Source organism: Maniola jurtina, chromosome 20 (genome assembly GCF_905333055.1).
Source record: "Maniola jurtina chromosome 20, ilManJurt1.1, whole genome shotgun sequence".
In the NCBI taxonomy this organism is placed as follows: domain Eukaryota; kingdom Metazoa; phylum Arthropoda; class Insecta; order Lepidoptera; family Nymphalidae; genus Maniola; species Maniola jurtina.
Genome location: NC_060048.1, coordinates 6,635,748 through 6,652,545, shown reverse-complemented (window position 1 = coordinate 6,652,545; position 16,798 = coordinate 6,635,748). Strand labels below are relative to the sequence as shown.

Here is a 16,798-nt window from a genome sequence, read left to right as displayed (position 1 = left end):
ACCTGAAATAAATATCTTGCATGCAAATTCCCGTGACGTAAAGGAAGTGAGAAAGCATAGGCAGAAAAAAAGTCAGACATAAAGCAGATTTAAAACATTGATTTATTGTAAAGAAATGTAAAATATAACAAAGTAAAAAGGAATAAGTAGAAAATTTCCTCCAAATCCACATTATTTATAAAGTCCATTGTGTTTAATTCTCTTCGTAAATGCAATAAAGCCTGTTTTCGTTAGCACCGGCGGAGTTACCGGGACGGTGTCCATGAATCTTCATACCGTGAGCCTAATGGGAAAAAATGGCTGATCAAATATGGATTTGGGAATGAGACCGTATAAATCTTGGCAACTGTAGGCTCAGTATAAGTTTGCACATATCGACAACTTAAGAGAGGTCTCTCCGTCATTCGCTTCATACAAACGTAGTTCCAATTTCATTTGAATATTAAGCAACCAAAGTTCTTGAAATTTTGCAGACATATTCTAGAAACTAATATCTTTGTCTGTGGTTTTCCAGATTTCTGTTAAAATATTCGGTTTCAAAGTTACGCGGTCTTAAAAATTTACATACAAATCTTTGAGCCACTGTAATTTTAAAACTACATATTTTTAGAAAAATCTAAAACACCACAGACACAGATATTAGTTTCTAGAATATGTCTGCAAAATTTCATAGACTTTGGTTGCTTGATATTCAAATGAAATTGGAACTACGATTGTATGAAGCGAGTGACGGAGAGAGCCCTGTTAAGAGAATTTACGTGTTTTTTTTTTAATTCATACGATTGGTACCTAGTAGAACAAATTTAAGATCTTCCATCACGTTTTTTTAACTGAGACCAGCTGACCCGCTCCAGTTTCGGTCCGTTAGACTCTAACCAGACCAGAAAGAAAGGATTTTCCGTTCTTATTTTCTGACGGTTAGAGTATAGGATCGGAAAATCTTTTCTTTCTGGTCTTCGAATTTATTTAATGAACAATGTTATGTCAACTATTCAGTTTGTCCTTTCATATTAGGTATGCAGAAAATGTGACCATAAAAAGCAATTTTACAATATGCATGTAAAGCATGTGCTCATCACATAAAACATGCGCAGCGTTTATATGCTCAGATGAAGTCTTGATACCTGATAAACTCTGAGTGCGGAATGAAAGGAAAATCGGTCATTAGCACGTGCTGTGTGTAAGGAATATGTTGTGAATGTTCGGTTTTACCATTTACAAAAAAATATGTTAATAGATTGAAATTGAATTGAAATCCCGCATTAATTGCGAGCGGTATTCCGCACGCAGATATCCTGCACAGGGAATTCTGCTAGATTTATCTTCAGTCTCAAACTATTAACTTGCTTTACTTGATAGATGAAAAATAACAGTAGCATGCAGTAAGATCTTCGAAAAGAACAAAATTACTGAAGCTCTAAACTTTTTATTGTAAAGTGAGTGCTTGAAAAGTTTGAAACGAGTATCTGCCTACTTACTTATGGCGGAATGCTTTACAATATAAAATATATTGTATTAAGAAATAAAATGCATTCTTTATACAAATTGAGTGCATGTGAAATGACAAAAAAGAATAATATAGAAAAGTCTTAACATCAATTCGTGAAACACTATATTTTTAAGATAACAGCCTAGTTACATGCAGTTGGTCTTAAGTGCATGTTAGCCTAACGCGCTTAGCAAATGTGTAGGAACCACATTTTGGCGTATATTTGCCAGCATGCTGAATGGTATGAGTTTTATTTTCTGACACATAAAAGGATCTAATCAATTCGCAATCGTTTCTCACGTTTGCCAAACGCGTTGGTCAACGTAACTAGGTTTACATATCATTACAATCGAACATGCTTATTGCGTTCTTACCGGATACTCTCAGTCCTGGATCTCGGAGACCAGTCCTTGGAATATGAAGCACCTCTCCGTCTTCCACCACCGATTGTACGACCAGTTTTCCACCTCTCCACGTGGTATCTAATCGCATGTCGTACTTCTGTATTCATGAAGCAATAGAACAGAGCAACGGTGAAGCCCTGTAAAGATAAATCATTTTAAGTACTAGTTCAGACAGCATAAAATAAGACGCGCACGACCAGTTCACACTTCACAGGGTTGGTTCATTTAAATCGTTTGACTGTTATATATTGAAGATCTTATATTAGTAGGAACAGTTTACCTTATCAGGCATATGCTATAGTGAAGAGGGTAAGTATTATATTAATCCATACTAATATTATAAATGCGAAAGTCTGTCTGTCTGTCTGTCTATCTGTCTGCTACGTTTTCACGGCCCAACCGCTGAACCGATTTTGATGAAATTTGGTACAGACATGGGCTACATCCCGGGGAAGGACATAGGCTACTTTTTATCCCGGAAAATCAAAGAGTTCCTGTGGGATTTAAAAAACCGAAATCCAGGCGGGCGAAGCCGCGGGCATCCTCTAGTAATAAATAAATGAGGTTTCAGGTTAAAGTCCGGCTTAGAAGACTGCGAATAGGTACTTAGCATGCTTCCTACAAAAACACATCCTTTGTCCTAGCTCTGCGCATCAAGTCCTTAAAATAGTATGCGTCTCCGCACCAGACGCTAGTGTTTATAAGAAAGTGGTCTAGATTAAATCTGAATCAATAATTAAAAAAATCTGAATCATCTCAAATAACTATGGCTTAAATAGAAGCTCGCAATAGAAACGACGTGCACAATAATAATTTAAACCGTTGTTTTATCTAGCTCTAATTTATACAGTAAGGCCGTAAAGTCAAAATGTAAATGTTTTATTCACCTATTTCCAAACAAAAACACACCGTAGATAAGTACAAGGTGGGCTTGCGGTTTCTTAAGCAGATTTTAAGTAGCTAAAAGGGAGATTAGACGCTTAAGTTTCGGTAAAGTAAATTTGTTTGTGGTAAGCTTTCTTCTCTCTTAGAACAACAATTAATATTTTTGCTTACAAAAATTTTAGTGTTATTTTAAGGGAAAAGTTTTCATTCTTAAATATTATGCCTTGCAAACACTGACATTGTATTATAACTTTATGCTCGTTCTTCATTCGGGTCGTAACAGTCCGTGCCCACGAAATATTAGTGTAAATATCCCTTTGTCAAGGACGAAAAACTGACATGAGATGGGAAACCAAACCAAATTAAATGTGTAGAATTCAAAGGAGTATGAAAACTGCCATACCCTTCCAGGTTAAGCCGCTTCCATCTTAGATTGCATCATCACTTACCACCAGATGAGATTCCATTCAAGGGCAAACTTGTATCTGAATAAAAAAAATGACACGAAGCCGTGACTAGTGTTTTGCGGTGCGAGTGAAATGCGTTCGACAAGTGCCAGTTAACGCTGGCTGTAGGTACGCCGGCCGTAGGCCAAGTGGCTGGCAAGTCTGTAGGATAAATATATTTTTTAATCTACGTTTTATGCCTCCGTAGTCCATGTTAATTAATGATAGGTTTAGGTAGGTATAGGTATACAATTTGGTAGCCACCTTATCGCTGTTTAGCGATGTCTGGATGGTATAAAAGGATGGAATATTAATAATATTATTAGTATTCTGTCATTTAAACGTACCTGCGTAGATAGCATTAGAGCGCGTATGTAGTCAAAAGCATGCGCGAACCACGAGTCATCATTCGGTCCACACAGCACCAGCAGATTGGTGATGCCCAGCAGTGGGATGAGAACCAGCAGCGCTTTTGTTGCTTTCCTATACTGCTCCGTTTCTAGTGTGTTCGCTGACCGAAGTTTTGTTATGAGAACCTGGTAAAATAGAAACAGTAAAGGCTCCAGAACTCAATTGTGTAATGCATTCGGCAATTCTGCTACCCAATCCCTATCTCAGACAAAATCCTTTGATGTTTGTATGAAAAACAAAGTCAGAAAGCCTGTCAGTTCAGGCTACATGCGGGAAATGTATGCGAAGTAGCCCTGGGACAAATTCGTCGAGTGAGTTGGAGCAATGTGTAAAAGGATTTTAAGAATTTCATAGAGGTATTTATTCTCTGAAATAATACATTAGTAGGTGTTCTGTAAGAAAAAAAATATGTAACAAGGAATTTATTTAATGTGTGAATATTATGAATATAAAGTTTGTTGTAGGCTCTTCTCAGACACGGGTGCGTTTGGAAGCCTCGTAGCTTTAGTTTTAAGTTTACGTAACTATAATTATATTATCACCACTATATCATTGTATTGCAAATTCAGCATCATTGATAGTAAGACTTTGACTTTTAATTGAAAAAAATCACGCAGGCTTAGACTATCACAGAATATGATGTAAGAAATACTCACCCACATTATCCTAATGAGGAAAAATAGATTTAGGGCAAGTCCAACAAGCGCTGGCGCCTTGTGGATCCAATCCACTAGATGTTCGTGAATCCATTGGCACATTTTAGCCTCCCCGGTTATCGTCAACTAAAAAAAACACAAAAAAATAAAAAAATATGGTAGGTATACCTAACGTGTTTTGTTGCGTTGAACACCACCCTGAGTAAATGACTTCTTTATTTTTGGGGTTCCGTACTTCAAAGGGAAAAAGGAACCCTTATAGAATGAACAGCTAAGATAGCCTAGTGGTTAAGACGTCCGCCTCCTAATCGGAGATCGGTGGTACGATGCCGGGCACACACATCTAACCATAGATATTTGGATTTCTGTGCATCTAACTTTTCGGAATTATGTGCGTTTTGAATAATAATAATTAATTAAATATCACTTGGTTTGTAAAGGAAAACATCCTGAAAAATCCTGCATGCCTGACAGTTCTCCATAATGTTCTCAAAGGTGTGTGAAACCTGCCAATCCGTACTTGGCCAGCGTGGTAGAATAGGGTCAAAACCCTTCTCATTCTGAAAGGAGACCCTTAATACTCTGTAGTGATAGAGATAGAGGGTCATGGGTTGATTATGATGATGATGGGATCACTTCTTTGTCTTTCTGTCTGTCTGTCCGTCAGGTACTTCCCGTTGACCTAGTCATGTAGGTAGCAATGTGTTATAGCACAAGTACCTATAAGAAAAAATTCGAAACACGCAAAAAATTAAAGATTTGTGTTCCCGAAATAATTAGTTTACTAAATCACATCAAGATGGCGCTGTCTGTCATTAACTTGCAAATATTTACTACACTGGTTTGAAAAAATTTCGTTTACTACTCCAATTAACGATACCTTGTTTTGCGAAGTTTCTTAGACAGTCTTTGAGAATAAAAGCTACCATTTGAGAAATAATGACCGCTAAAGTTTTTAGAAATTGACCATGGAACCCTAATGAATGTTTTGAAACACACTTGGTCAGTTTTTCCAATACTGTATATTCAGCCGCATTAGATTGTAGAAATGCTAACTTAGATGAGGTCGGTACCTATGTCATTCTGCCCACGCTAGCCGGGCTGATCTCTATTCACATATTATTTTTACGCATCTGATGATCCTGATGATACCTGATGAGGATTTTGAGTACTAAGAATGCGATGTTAGGATTTTCTTTTTGAAGATAGAAGAAATAGCCAACTGGCTTGCAGAAAACACCACGGTTTAAAAAAACACAACGCCATCTTGCTTAACGCTTGGAGCATGACTCTGCACTTATTCAATTTAATTAAAGTTTTCTCTAAAACTAAGGATTAATTGAATAAAAGCTTAGAAATGAGAAACTAGAGTCCGTTTTTTCAGTCTCGTTCTAAGAACTAAAAAGAATTTTTAATCAAAGTGAAGTCCAATTAAAAATTAATTAATTTCACCCCATTTTTTCTTAACTGGCTTAATCTAAAGTTTAAAGAAAATTTATATCAACTGTAAGCCTCATGAAACAACTTTGCAAATTATATCTCAAAGCTGCATTCAGCCAATTTAAAGTTCTCTCACTAACTGAGGATTAAAAACTAATTATTGAGTCTGGCCTTGAATCTATGCACAATACATGATAAATTATTATTTGAATCTACAAGAAATCCACTGAAAAATAACTTACTTAAGAAATTGAATTAATTAACTTATTTTTCAGTTTTTCAGAATACATATCTTTAAAAAAAATAGAGAGCAAACGAGCAGGTGGGTCACCTGCTGTTAAGTGATTACCGCCGCCCATGAACATTTGCAGCACCAGAGGAACTGCCGATGTGTTGCCGGCCTTTCATAATATCTTATCTACTGAAATATAATATTTTATTGCTCGTTTTTTCGATTAATTGAGATATTAAAACTCTCAGAATCGCGCGGGAATATATTTCTACATTTTGATTACAAAATTATCAAGAATGCTCCTTTTTCATTCTAAGCCAATTAGATATTTCTAATATCGAGACCCGCACGGAGTCTTATTACTTTCCACGTGGCATCGGAACGTGCTATCAATTCAAAGAAGATAGCTGTGTTTTAATAATGCAAATACTGAGGAAAAGACGATTTAATAAAGAATTTCGTTTGTGCCAAGTCGACCATTAAAATTCAAAACGTGTATAAATAAGAATCGTCAGAAGTTACAAAGAATCTGCAAAAAAATTCTTTTCGCTAAATCTTAATTCTGAAAGCGACGAATACTTGAAAGGGCGTTTTGCTACGGTTGGCGGCTTAAGAGAAATGCCCACGAAAAATTAGTTCTTTTTTAACTTTCATATAAAAGTTTTACACTAACACTTCGGAGAGCTTTTACTTAAAAAAACTTATAATATAATAAACCTATAACTTTAAAAACGAACCTTTTAGGGGCGTTGACAAACTTTTACGGCTGTTTTACATCTGTTTTTTAGAACTCTTTAATTTTTTTAAACTATTTCGAAGAGATTTTACGTTTCACATCAAAACGGTTAAGAGGCGAATCTTTTAGAGGCTTATAAAATTTTAAAACACTTTTTAGTACTACTCGGATACTTATCTTTTTATAATATAAAGATACATTTTAAATTATATCAAGTATCTCTGAAACACATTCAGCATCGCGACATATACGCGGCGGCGAAGGGATCCATAGTCTATACATATAATAAAATTGTAGAAAAGTGGTGTCTGTACAATGGAAATATATAAAAAAAAAGTAGCAGGGGTTGTTATTATATCGATGCCGAACCCGAAATTGTAATTAATTTTTTTTTGTCTGTTTGTCTGTTTGTCTGTTTGTCTGTTTGTCTGTGTGTTTGTGCACGCTTATCTCAGAAACGGCTTATTCGATTTAGATACGGTTTTCACTAATATATTGTAGTAAGCTTCACTTAGGATTTAGTGTTTATTTCATATCAATCGGTTCATAAATAAAAAAGTTATGTCAATTTAAAGAATCACGGCGCCTCGCGCCTGAGCGTCCGTGGCTATATAAAGCGCGAAAAGTCACTATTCCACGCGAACGAAGTCGCGGGCACAGCTAGTCCACAATATATCCATTCGGATTTAGTATAGGTACTGTGTGGGCTTTACAGGCTCGGACCACAGTTTAGGATGAGGTTGGGATGGATGGACACGTGCGCTGCAGTGTGACGTGCTTCATATAATTTCTTGTATTACAAATCAAAGACAGTGCCAGGCAAACTTGAATAGCTTGAACATTAACGCGGCGTAATGGGGGAAGTTGACGAATCCAGGACGCAAGGGTCAGCTTAGCAACCAATGGTGTGCACTCGCACCGACAGATCAACCAATCGCGTGCATCCACCATTTTCACCAGCCAATCGCGTTAATGTTCAAGTCGTCTGTCGGACACTGCACACGAGCGTATAATGTAACGTGCAGGATCAAGTCACGCGTTGTATTTGTTTCAGGTTTTAGAAGCTTACCCCGTCTGGATCGGTTGTTGGCACCACTGAGACAAAACATCGGCAAATGACCCATATTGTGATAAATATGGCTGGAGCACCTAAAAACGAAAATATACCATTTGTTAACACAGCGGTGTTTTGCTTTATCTAATATTTATATAAGTAGCTAAGTACCCCGTGCCAGTAATGATTAGTTAGACCTATACTCGTACCTTATAAACACGATAAAGTATTAATAAAGCTGTTATCACAATGTTACTGTGTTGCTGTGTGTTGCAATTTGCACGCAATTTAGCACGACGATCGACAAGTCAGAGCGCGCCAGGCCGCTAGTCGCCACAATCAATGGACTAGAAGAGAGCACTTCTTAATAGTTCTTGAATCGCCTTGTGTCGCATTACGATACATCACAACATAGTGCGGTATGTGATGCGTGGCTTAAGAGGGCTCTCTCCGTCACTCGTTTCATACCATTTCATACAATCGTAGTTCCAATTTCATTTGAATATTAAGCAACCAAAGTCCATAAAATTTTGCAGACATATTCTAGAAACTAATATCTATGTCTGTGGTTTTCCAGATTTCTGTTAAAATATTCGGTTTCAAAGTTACGCGGTCTTAAAATTTTCATACAAATCTTTGAGCCCCTGTAATTTTAAAACTACATATTTTTAGAAAAATCTAAAACACCACAGACACAGATATTAGTTTCTAGAATATGTCTGCAAAATTTCATGGACTTTAGTTGTTTAGTTGTATTGTTTAGTATTCAAATGAAATTGGAACTACGATTGTATGAAATGGTATGAAACGAGTGACGGAGAGAGCCCTGTTAACGTAAAACTCTTATTTTTCTACTGAATAAAGTCATGCCCCAAAAATTTTAAACACGGACGTGTTGAATATAATCAGTAGGTATAGTATCTCTAAAATTAATAATCCGCATAAGCTCTAAAACTCCAAAATATCAAGGAGCTGGTAATTTGGGGATTTGATTCCACTAAGCGGGGCAGACTTTCCGAACCCGGCCGTTGAAATATTCAACCTTAATTTAAGCCCTTTGACTTTATAGAGCCAAGGAGTACAAGGCTCAGTCGAATTTCATTGCTGCATAACCTTTTGCTCTTGAAATTATTTACAAAGGAAAAATACAACAAAACAGGGTTTTCAATGTGGTTAGTTGCTTCTTCTAGTGGCATTATTTCTTGAGGAAAGAATCAGCTTGGCTGTTCAATGACTCCATTCACACTTTGCACATTCCAAGTGGACAAGAGTTGTCATTAATTTGGTTTGGTTAGCTATACGTATTTCGTACTATAATATTTTATTGAACCTATATTTTTCAGATATTTTTAATGCATGTACAGGTTAGCCCTTGACTGCAATCTCACCTGGTGGTAAGTGATGATGATGCAGTTTATGATGAAAGCGGGCTAACCTGGAAGGGGACTTTCTACTTTAAAAAAAGGAGAATTTTAAGCTTAGAGTTCAAAAAACTAGTGGTTAGGTAGTTTACCGGAAGGAATCAATTTACCGGAAGGCTTATTGAAAAACAATTTTGAGACTTACCCCATCCGATAGTAGCGTAGACTTTCAGTTTTATGTTCTCTGCGGTGAACGTTTCTACAACTAACATGTAAAGATAGAGACCTGAAAAGAATAACTACATGTGAAATTTAGAAGGAAGGATTTGTACGGAACATTCTTTTATACAGAGGTGCCCGGGATCGAACCCCCGACCCCCGAGGCCGAGGCCACGTAACATACTTCGCTTCGCTATAGCGAGTTTAAAATACATTGTTATTTATTTAGTTAGAAGTTACCCTTCTTTTTCCGAGTTACTTATACATTATCTATACTAATAAATAAAATTGAATTATAAGTATAACACAAGCAGTGTTATCAGAAATTCGTAGGTGTCAGTATTGGAGCCACATAGGGTCTTTTTCGCGAAAGAGGCATTGACAGATCGATTTCTGATAAATTATTTATTAGTACCATAATCCATCATTGTTCGTTAGGGCTATCTTATTTTCGAGGGTGCTATTTCTTTTGTTTTTTTTTAAAGATTCATTTAAACGAATTCGCAACTGTTGATAAAATCATATTATAAAAATGTAACCATAGATGGTTGATTATGTAAATTAATTCAGTCCTCCGAGGAATACTTGATTTTGATCTGGTGTTACGCAACTGTGACCAACACTCTTGTTTTTTATTTACTCTTCCGAATCTTGTCGGAAGGATGAAATTTCGACATCAAAAATTTAAATTCCCACAAGGTTCCTTCATGGCTTCATTCAAATTCACTTTCACGGTGTAGACCGCGAGCTACGCTCTGAACCATATTTTAGGTAATATTTAATGTGAAGATGCTGTTTTATTAATTACCACGTTTTCCCGGCAGACTGGGTGCCCGAAGTTTGTAGTCGAATTGTGCAAAATGTACGAAACAAGTTGATTTTATGGACTACCTACTAGATGATTCCCGCGACTTCGTACACGTGGATTTGATTTTTTGAAGTTCGTGAGAACTCTTTGTTTTTCCGGCATAAAAGTAGTCTACGTGCACCTCCAGGATCCAAGCTATCTCTGTAGTCTGTACCAAATAAATGATACCAGACTTCATTCAGGTAGATTTAGATTTTTTTTAAATCTCGTGATAACTAGATTTTTTGGAACAAAAGCCTATAAGCCAATTTCCGTCCATACTCCATAGGATATAGCCCGTCAAAATCGGTTTTGATCCCGTGATAGCTCTAGATTTTCCGGACCTATAAGCCTATATCCGTCCATAGGATATACTTAGCCAAATTCCGTCAAAATCGGTTAAACGAATGAGCCGTGCAAAACTATTAAACAAACAGACAAACTCTTGCATTTGTAAAGTAGGTACGGCTTTATGTGCAGTAGGTATTTATTTTATTAGAATTTTATTGCTCACCTTCAACTAACATCCAGAAGAAATTCGTAAGATAGAAATAGTGCATGCATATGACGAGTATCATGCACGACGTTTGGTCCTGGTTGGCTTCATCAGACCAGTTCTGAAAGAAAAAGACTTGTTAATACGAAACCGATTAGATGTCAAGGTTTTCAGCCAATTTTCAAAAAGCTATTCAAGTGGGTGATAGCTAAAAATATTTTTTGATATGTAGAACGGAACGGAACCCTAAAAATATAAAACCCTACTAAAAGTGGGGTAAATAAATGATTTGAAAGAGATGGCTCTCTTTCGATATCTACTGGGAAATCCAATTGAAGTGTCATCTAGAAATCTAGAATCCGCACTCGATCCAATTTAAGCCAATAAAGAGCTGTAATTCACAAACTCACAAAGAAGAAGAAGAATATATACATCTGACATTTAAAATAATTACTAATAATAAATCCTCTTAGATTAATGGACTATGAAAATAGATAATTTAATCGGCAATCTACTTAATATTGTTTTTCTCTAAAAGCGAGATGGAAAAATCTAAAGATATTCGATCTCTTGGAAGAGATCTCAGATTACGAATAGTGGGAATTTTTCCACAAAACAAATGGTGGTAAATATTATGTTTCTGTACAGCTTAAACGTAACACAATATAATACATTTTCCAAATTCTTCGGCCACGGCCCTCGGCGGCCAACCTCCATAGAGCGATCTGCGCGGGAGATTTAATGGTGCACAATATTATGTGTACCAACACAGGTGTATACTTTATCCCCTAACTTTTATAGCTGGATGGTACAGAAATCCGACAGGACCGGAGAGAAATCAGGCACAAGTCCGACGGTTTTACTTAAGGCTGGCAACGCATCGGTGGTATCTCTGGTGCTGCAAATGTTCATGGGCGGTATTGATCACTTAACACCAGGTGATCCGCCTGTTCGTTTGCTTGCTATTGTATATATTTAAAAAAATCCAATAGGTACCTAGTACCTTACTATTTTTCATCCGCAATTGAACATGCTAACCAATAGACAGGAGAGGCATGTCATTTCAATATAACAATATACTAGTTAATTAAGCTGATTAGGCAACTGATTACCTGTAATGCTAAATTTAACATCCAACTACAAGCTGACAATATGTACGTCGTCATTAGATTTGTGTGTATTGTATTCCGAAGACACCTGAGATCTCTGAAACAAACAATCAAGATATATTATAATAATCCAGTTTGTCTCATCTCCCATCTCAACCCATCGCTGGCCATTATAAGTATAAAATAATACAAGCTAAAGTGTGTCTGTCTGCCTGTTTTCTTTTCGTTTAAATGATTTTGACGAAATACGGCACAAGAATTAACTTACATACCGGAGACGGATATAGACTAGGTATGTTTTATCGCGGAAAATATCTAATATTAACAATTCCACGCAGAGGAAGTTTTATAATAGGTACCTACGCTTAGTACGGAATCTTGGAATACCGGAAACGATATGATCGAACTATTTCAATATTATTATTACTATACAGCTTTTCTAAACATAATAACACTGATCTGTTGTCTTAGAAGTTTACAAATCTATTCAAAATTAAGGCAAACGCAGATAATAATTTAATTATACGTAGACAAATTACAACAAGCCTTTATGAATTTGTGCTTCAAAACACTGCATTATCAGATAATGACGACTACCGCATTCAGTACAACAAACAATGGGAGTCGAACACAAAAGTTTCGAGCGTCTTATTACGGCTACGACTACGAGCTGAACTACTATGTGCTGGAGAGCTGGTGGAAAAACAAGAACAACAAGTACTATGTAAGGATATACTATTGCAGCGCCCGGACGGGGCTTCATGTTGTAGGTAATATTATAATCTTTTTAATGATGTAAGACATTAATGGAAATAAATAAAGAATAAAAGATTGTACATATAGGTCCCTTCAAACCTGTTCAGGCATTTAAAAATTATGGCGGAAAAAGAAACTTACATGCATGCATGCATACAATATGAAGTGAACCCTTATTAAAACATTACACTCCTTTTTTTTTTGAGCAGTCGTGTATTAAAAGGCGGCAGAATAAGGGAGGTTTGACGACCTACCTGGGGCACTGTGGTCTTTCGTGAGGTCTCGGGTTCGATTCCCGGTAGGGGAATGAAAAACTCATAATGATTTTGAAATATCTATTCAAAAAGGTATCACTTGAGGGTATATATTTTTCAGGTCTCGCTTTTCATTTTAAGGAGGAACATTGAAAATTTTTCAACGTTACATTATGCTCCTGTGTAGCATGGATCACTGTGCAGAATTTCAATTTTATTATTACATATTTTACAGCTATTGTCGTTTATTTTTAAACTGGCTGTGAAAATAGGACCAACGGGACAGATGGACTGGAAGAAAGCAGAAGAGATTTTTATTTTACTACAAATAGTAATTTAAGAAACTTAGGAGTCGCGAATCCGCTTTCTACCCGCTAGAAACTTTTATAATACTCAGGTAAGATAAAATGATATAAGAGGTTTTCGTTTCTTGGAAACTACTTTTATTATATTGGAAGTAAGTAGGTACAGTGCACGCAAACTTTTAGCTTGTATCAAATTTTCCCACCAACTCTTGGACCCAGTCTGTATGTGGGTTTAATACTATTGAGTTATAAATGAAAGTTTCATTTACAGTTAGTCTGCGCATGAATATTCATTTAAAAAAACCTTGTGTCAACGAATGTCGTTGAAAAATTGGACTGGAATTCTTTCAGATATATGAAAAGATAGATAGAGACTTCATAAAAACAATCATTTTTAAATTTACAAAAGTTATATCCTTAAGATACTTTGCTTTACAATACAAAGTTTGTTATTAATTATTTATTATTATTCATCTAGGCTTGGACTATCTTTAGGTAAGTATTTTGAGTGCTCAAAACCCTAATAAAATCACGGAAACATAAGATAATAAACTAGATATAAAAAGGCTATCAAAAATAACTATTTTATTTCACGAAATCTGCAAGATTTTTGTTTATAGATACTCCTATCAAGCTATCGCCAAATAGTAACAAGTGTAAATTAAAAATTTATAACACCCCCGACAAGTGAAGGTTACAGTAACTAGAAAAGAGCTGATAACTTTCAAACAGCTGAACCGATATTCTTGGATTATAGCTAAGAACACTCTCGATCAAGCTTTTAAGCAAAGAAAATTAAATTAAAATCGGTTCATTAGTTTTGGAGCTACGATACAGACAGATACATAGATACATACGTCAAACTTATAATGCCCCTCTTTTTGGGACGGGGCCGGGGTTAAAAGAAAGAACAAGATAACATTGCCAAAGACATATTATTCAAGTAAGTAGATAACAAAAATAAACGGAAGACATTAGAGAATAAAAATAAATATATAAATGACATGATATAAGATTTATAGACCAATAAATTCTGGATGTCTGACAACTTGTAAGGCTTTAGAGCTCCGTTTCATACGACAGTTTGTCAGTTCACACAAAAGCGACTGTCGCCCAATTTGAAGCAAGCTTGTGGGAGAGATATTGCTGAACGCATTTAACTCTGATAACAATTTGACGGAACTTTCAACAAAGTTCTACCTACTCGATTTCCTCAATTTGAACTTCCATGACTTATACTTCCTTCAGGTAAACTTTGATGATTACGTCGAAGCTAGTACGGTTGATTTTATTATATTATATCACAGAATTTGTTTGAAACTCGTGTGCAAAGATTAATAAGAATTGGTTTAGCAGAAGAAAATATTGAAACATTTGGTGCAAGATTTTAAACAAAAACATTCACGAGAATGAAGTTAAACAAAACTGTATTTATATTAAAAACACTCCAGATAAGTTTAGAAGGTAATGGGCTATGTGTATTTAAATTTTACATGAATTATTCTAGTTGGTGAATAAGAAAGACCAGCCAGGATACCTATTTTAGTTAAAATGACGTTGTAATAATGCAAGGAACGGTACAGCCTGCAGGTCTGTAGGTAGAGAAATGTTCGTTTATGCCTCTAGGCTACTTAAACTAAATTAAGATTAAGTTCAAAGCGGAAACTCAACTACTATTAATTAAGTGTAGCGTACTCATTTACTGCTACAAAATAACTGTAATTTTTTTCTAGGTTTTGGTCGTACTTCGTCCGCGTGGATTTATGTTTTTTAATTTTGTAAGAATCCTGTATTTTGCAGGGATAAAAAATACCTACCCTATACAGTTTTAGTGATTTAGCATTTTTCAAACCCACATTGTATGTACCTACATACAAATAGGCGTGCAAAACTCGGGTCAATGCCTCACCTATTTATTCACGGAACCCTATTTACGGAGCGTTCGTTGACCGCTAGCGTCAGTCAGATGTTTTATTTGCAATATGTTTTAAAACAATACAGGATTTTTTAAATGTGATGTTATCAGTAATCATCAGTACTATCACCAGTCTTCATCGTTTCTGCTAGCGTTCTGATTACACTCTGTATGTTTGTTGTTATGTATGTAGGTATGTTTTTACTTACTTGAAATAAAGGAAAACAAACACAGCGAGAGACAGCATGGCTAGACTGAGCGAGTAGCCGGCTAGGTATATGAGGCTGGTTACATCTGTCGGCGATATGTTGGCTATCCTCTCTGTGCAGTTCGAGTAATTGGAATAGTTATGCCACACGCCGTCCAAACAATATCTTGACGCGTTTTCTGTTGGACGTAAAATTACATTTATTAATAACTTAGGTACTTACTTATGACCGCAACATCATCATCGGTTGAGGTCTGTCTATAAAAGTTAGTCAGTCATCCATATAGAAACTAGTCGGCCCGATGAAAGATTACCATTGAACTAAATTTTGAGCTGATAAACGATAAAAGCTGGGACACACCAAACGCGTATGCAGCACGTAAGCGTAGACGTAGCGCGTACCATGACGTTGTAATGTATGGAACTGTATGAGATATGACATACCGCTTGCGTGACGTGAACGTTCGCGTAGACGTAATGCGTGCTGTCATGTCTATGGATTCACGCGCGTCACTACGCGCGTGGTTACGTGTACGTGCTTGGTGTGAATCGGCCTTAAACGAAGAAAAGTTTCCTACACTAAATAATTGAGATTCGAACTATTCACCCTACAAAAGGGAAAACTTACATATTTCTGTCTAGTTAACTTTATGATCGTAAAACAGTAAATATATACCTTACATTTTGTGTAAACAACGATTTCAATACGCTCAGTATTGATACTTTGATTACAGTATAAAGTACATAAACAGTTATTACGTATTAAAACGTGTTTTACTACGGGGGATTAGTTCAGCCGGCAGTGATTTGTCTTGAAATATTTGAAATATACAGATACTTTTCCGTATTTATAGTATTTGACCTATTCGTAAATATTACCCTATTCATAAATTAATACCAGGCAATATCTGAAAAAATGATTTTTATATTAGAGATATAGGTACACTGACAAGTGACAGTATAGAGTAGGTACTGTACCACGCTGTATTTTCCTCTCACGTCCATAATTGAATTCAAGTTTATTTAATTGACATACTTAACTAGAAACTGTACCTATGCGTTTTTTGCTTGTAAACCTCAATACAATTTTAGAATAAAAATTGTTACCTACCTAATGCATTTAATACAGCCACGATATTACGTGGTTATTGCAATATACTCTAAACTATTACTATTATTATTTAATTGCTATTTTTAAAGCTAATATTCAGTTCTTCGAATTGGATAGGTAACTGAAAAACCAAAATTGAAAAACTCGTTACCAATATGATACCACATTAACGTATCTTTTTGCGTTTTATGAGTTTTCAGTATACACATAATTAGCTATATTTATATAATTATAATATAATATTTAATTATTTAGTAGTTATTTTAAACTAAGTATGTACTTTGTAGAACAAGAATATTTTAAAGTGCCTTTTCGATCAAATATACCAGCACATACTCCCTTAAGAGCTGGTGCTGCATCGTTAATATTTGGTCTTTTCTATAAAAAGTTATTGGGATAAGGGATTTTTTTCTCCCGCTGCTTAATTTCAACACATCTAATTGCTCATTCACACTCTCACTCAA

The 16,798-nt window shown here is 35.7% G+C and overlaps 1 protein-coding gene across 1 annotated transcript; it reads right to left on the bottom strand.

Moving 5' to 3' along the window:
* Positions 1-79: 79 nt before the first annotated feature.
* Positions 80-15,396, bottom strand: LOC123875446 (diuretic hormone receptor). Its single transcript, XM_045921280.1, has 9 exons — positions 15,225-15,396; positions 11,789-11,882; positions 10,695-10,797; positions 9,320-9,400; positions 7,769-7,848; positions 4,292-4,417; positions 3,572-3,760; positions 1,864-2,030; positions 80-283 (listed from the first exon to the last, which is right to left on the bottom strand). The coding sequence occupies exons 1-9, from the start codon at positions 15,260-15,262 to the stop codon at positions 271-273; spliced, it is 891 nt and encodes a 296-aa protein (XP_045777236.1). The 5' UTR covers positions 15,263-15,396; the 3' UTR covers positions 80-270.
* Positions 15,397-16,798: the final 1,402 nt, after the last annotated feature.

What these genes read in the sequence shown, in the direction of transcription:
- LOC123875446 (XM_045921280.1), bottom strand. Translation starts at nt 15,262, where the DNA reads ATGCTGTCTCTCGCTGTGTTTGTTTTCCTTTATTTCAA. An exon ending in TGTTAAATTTAGCATTACAG is followed by an intron (nt 10,798 to 11,788) that starts GTAATCAGTTGC and finishes TTTTTCTTTCAG; the next exon opens with AACTGGTCTGATGAAGCCAA. An exon ending in TCCTCATTAGGATAATGTGG is followed by an intron (nt 3,761 to 4,291) that starts GTGAGTATTTCT and finishes CTATTTTACCAG; the next exon opens with GTTCTCATAACAAAACTTCG.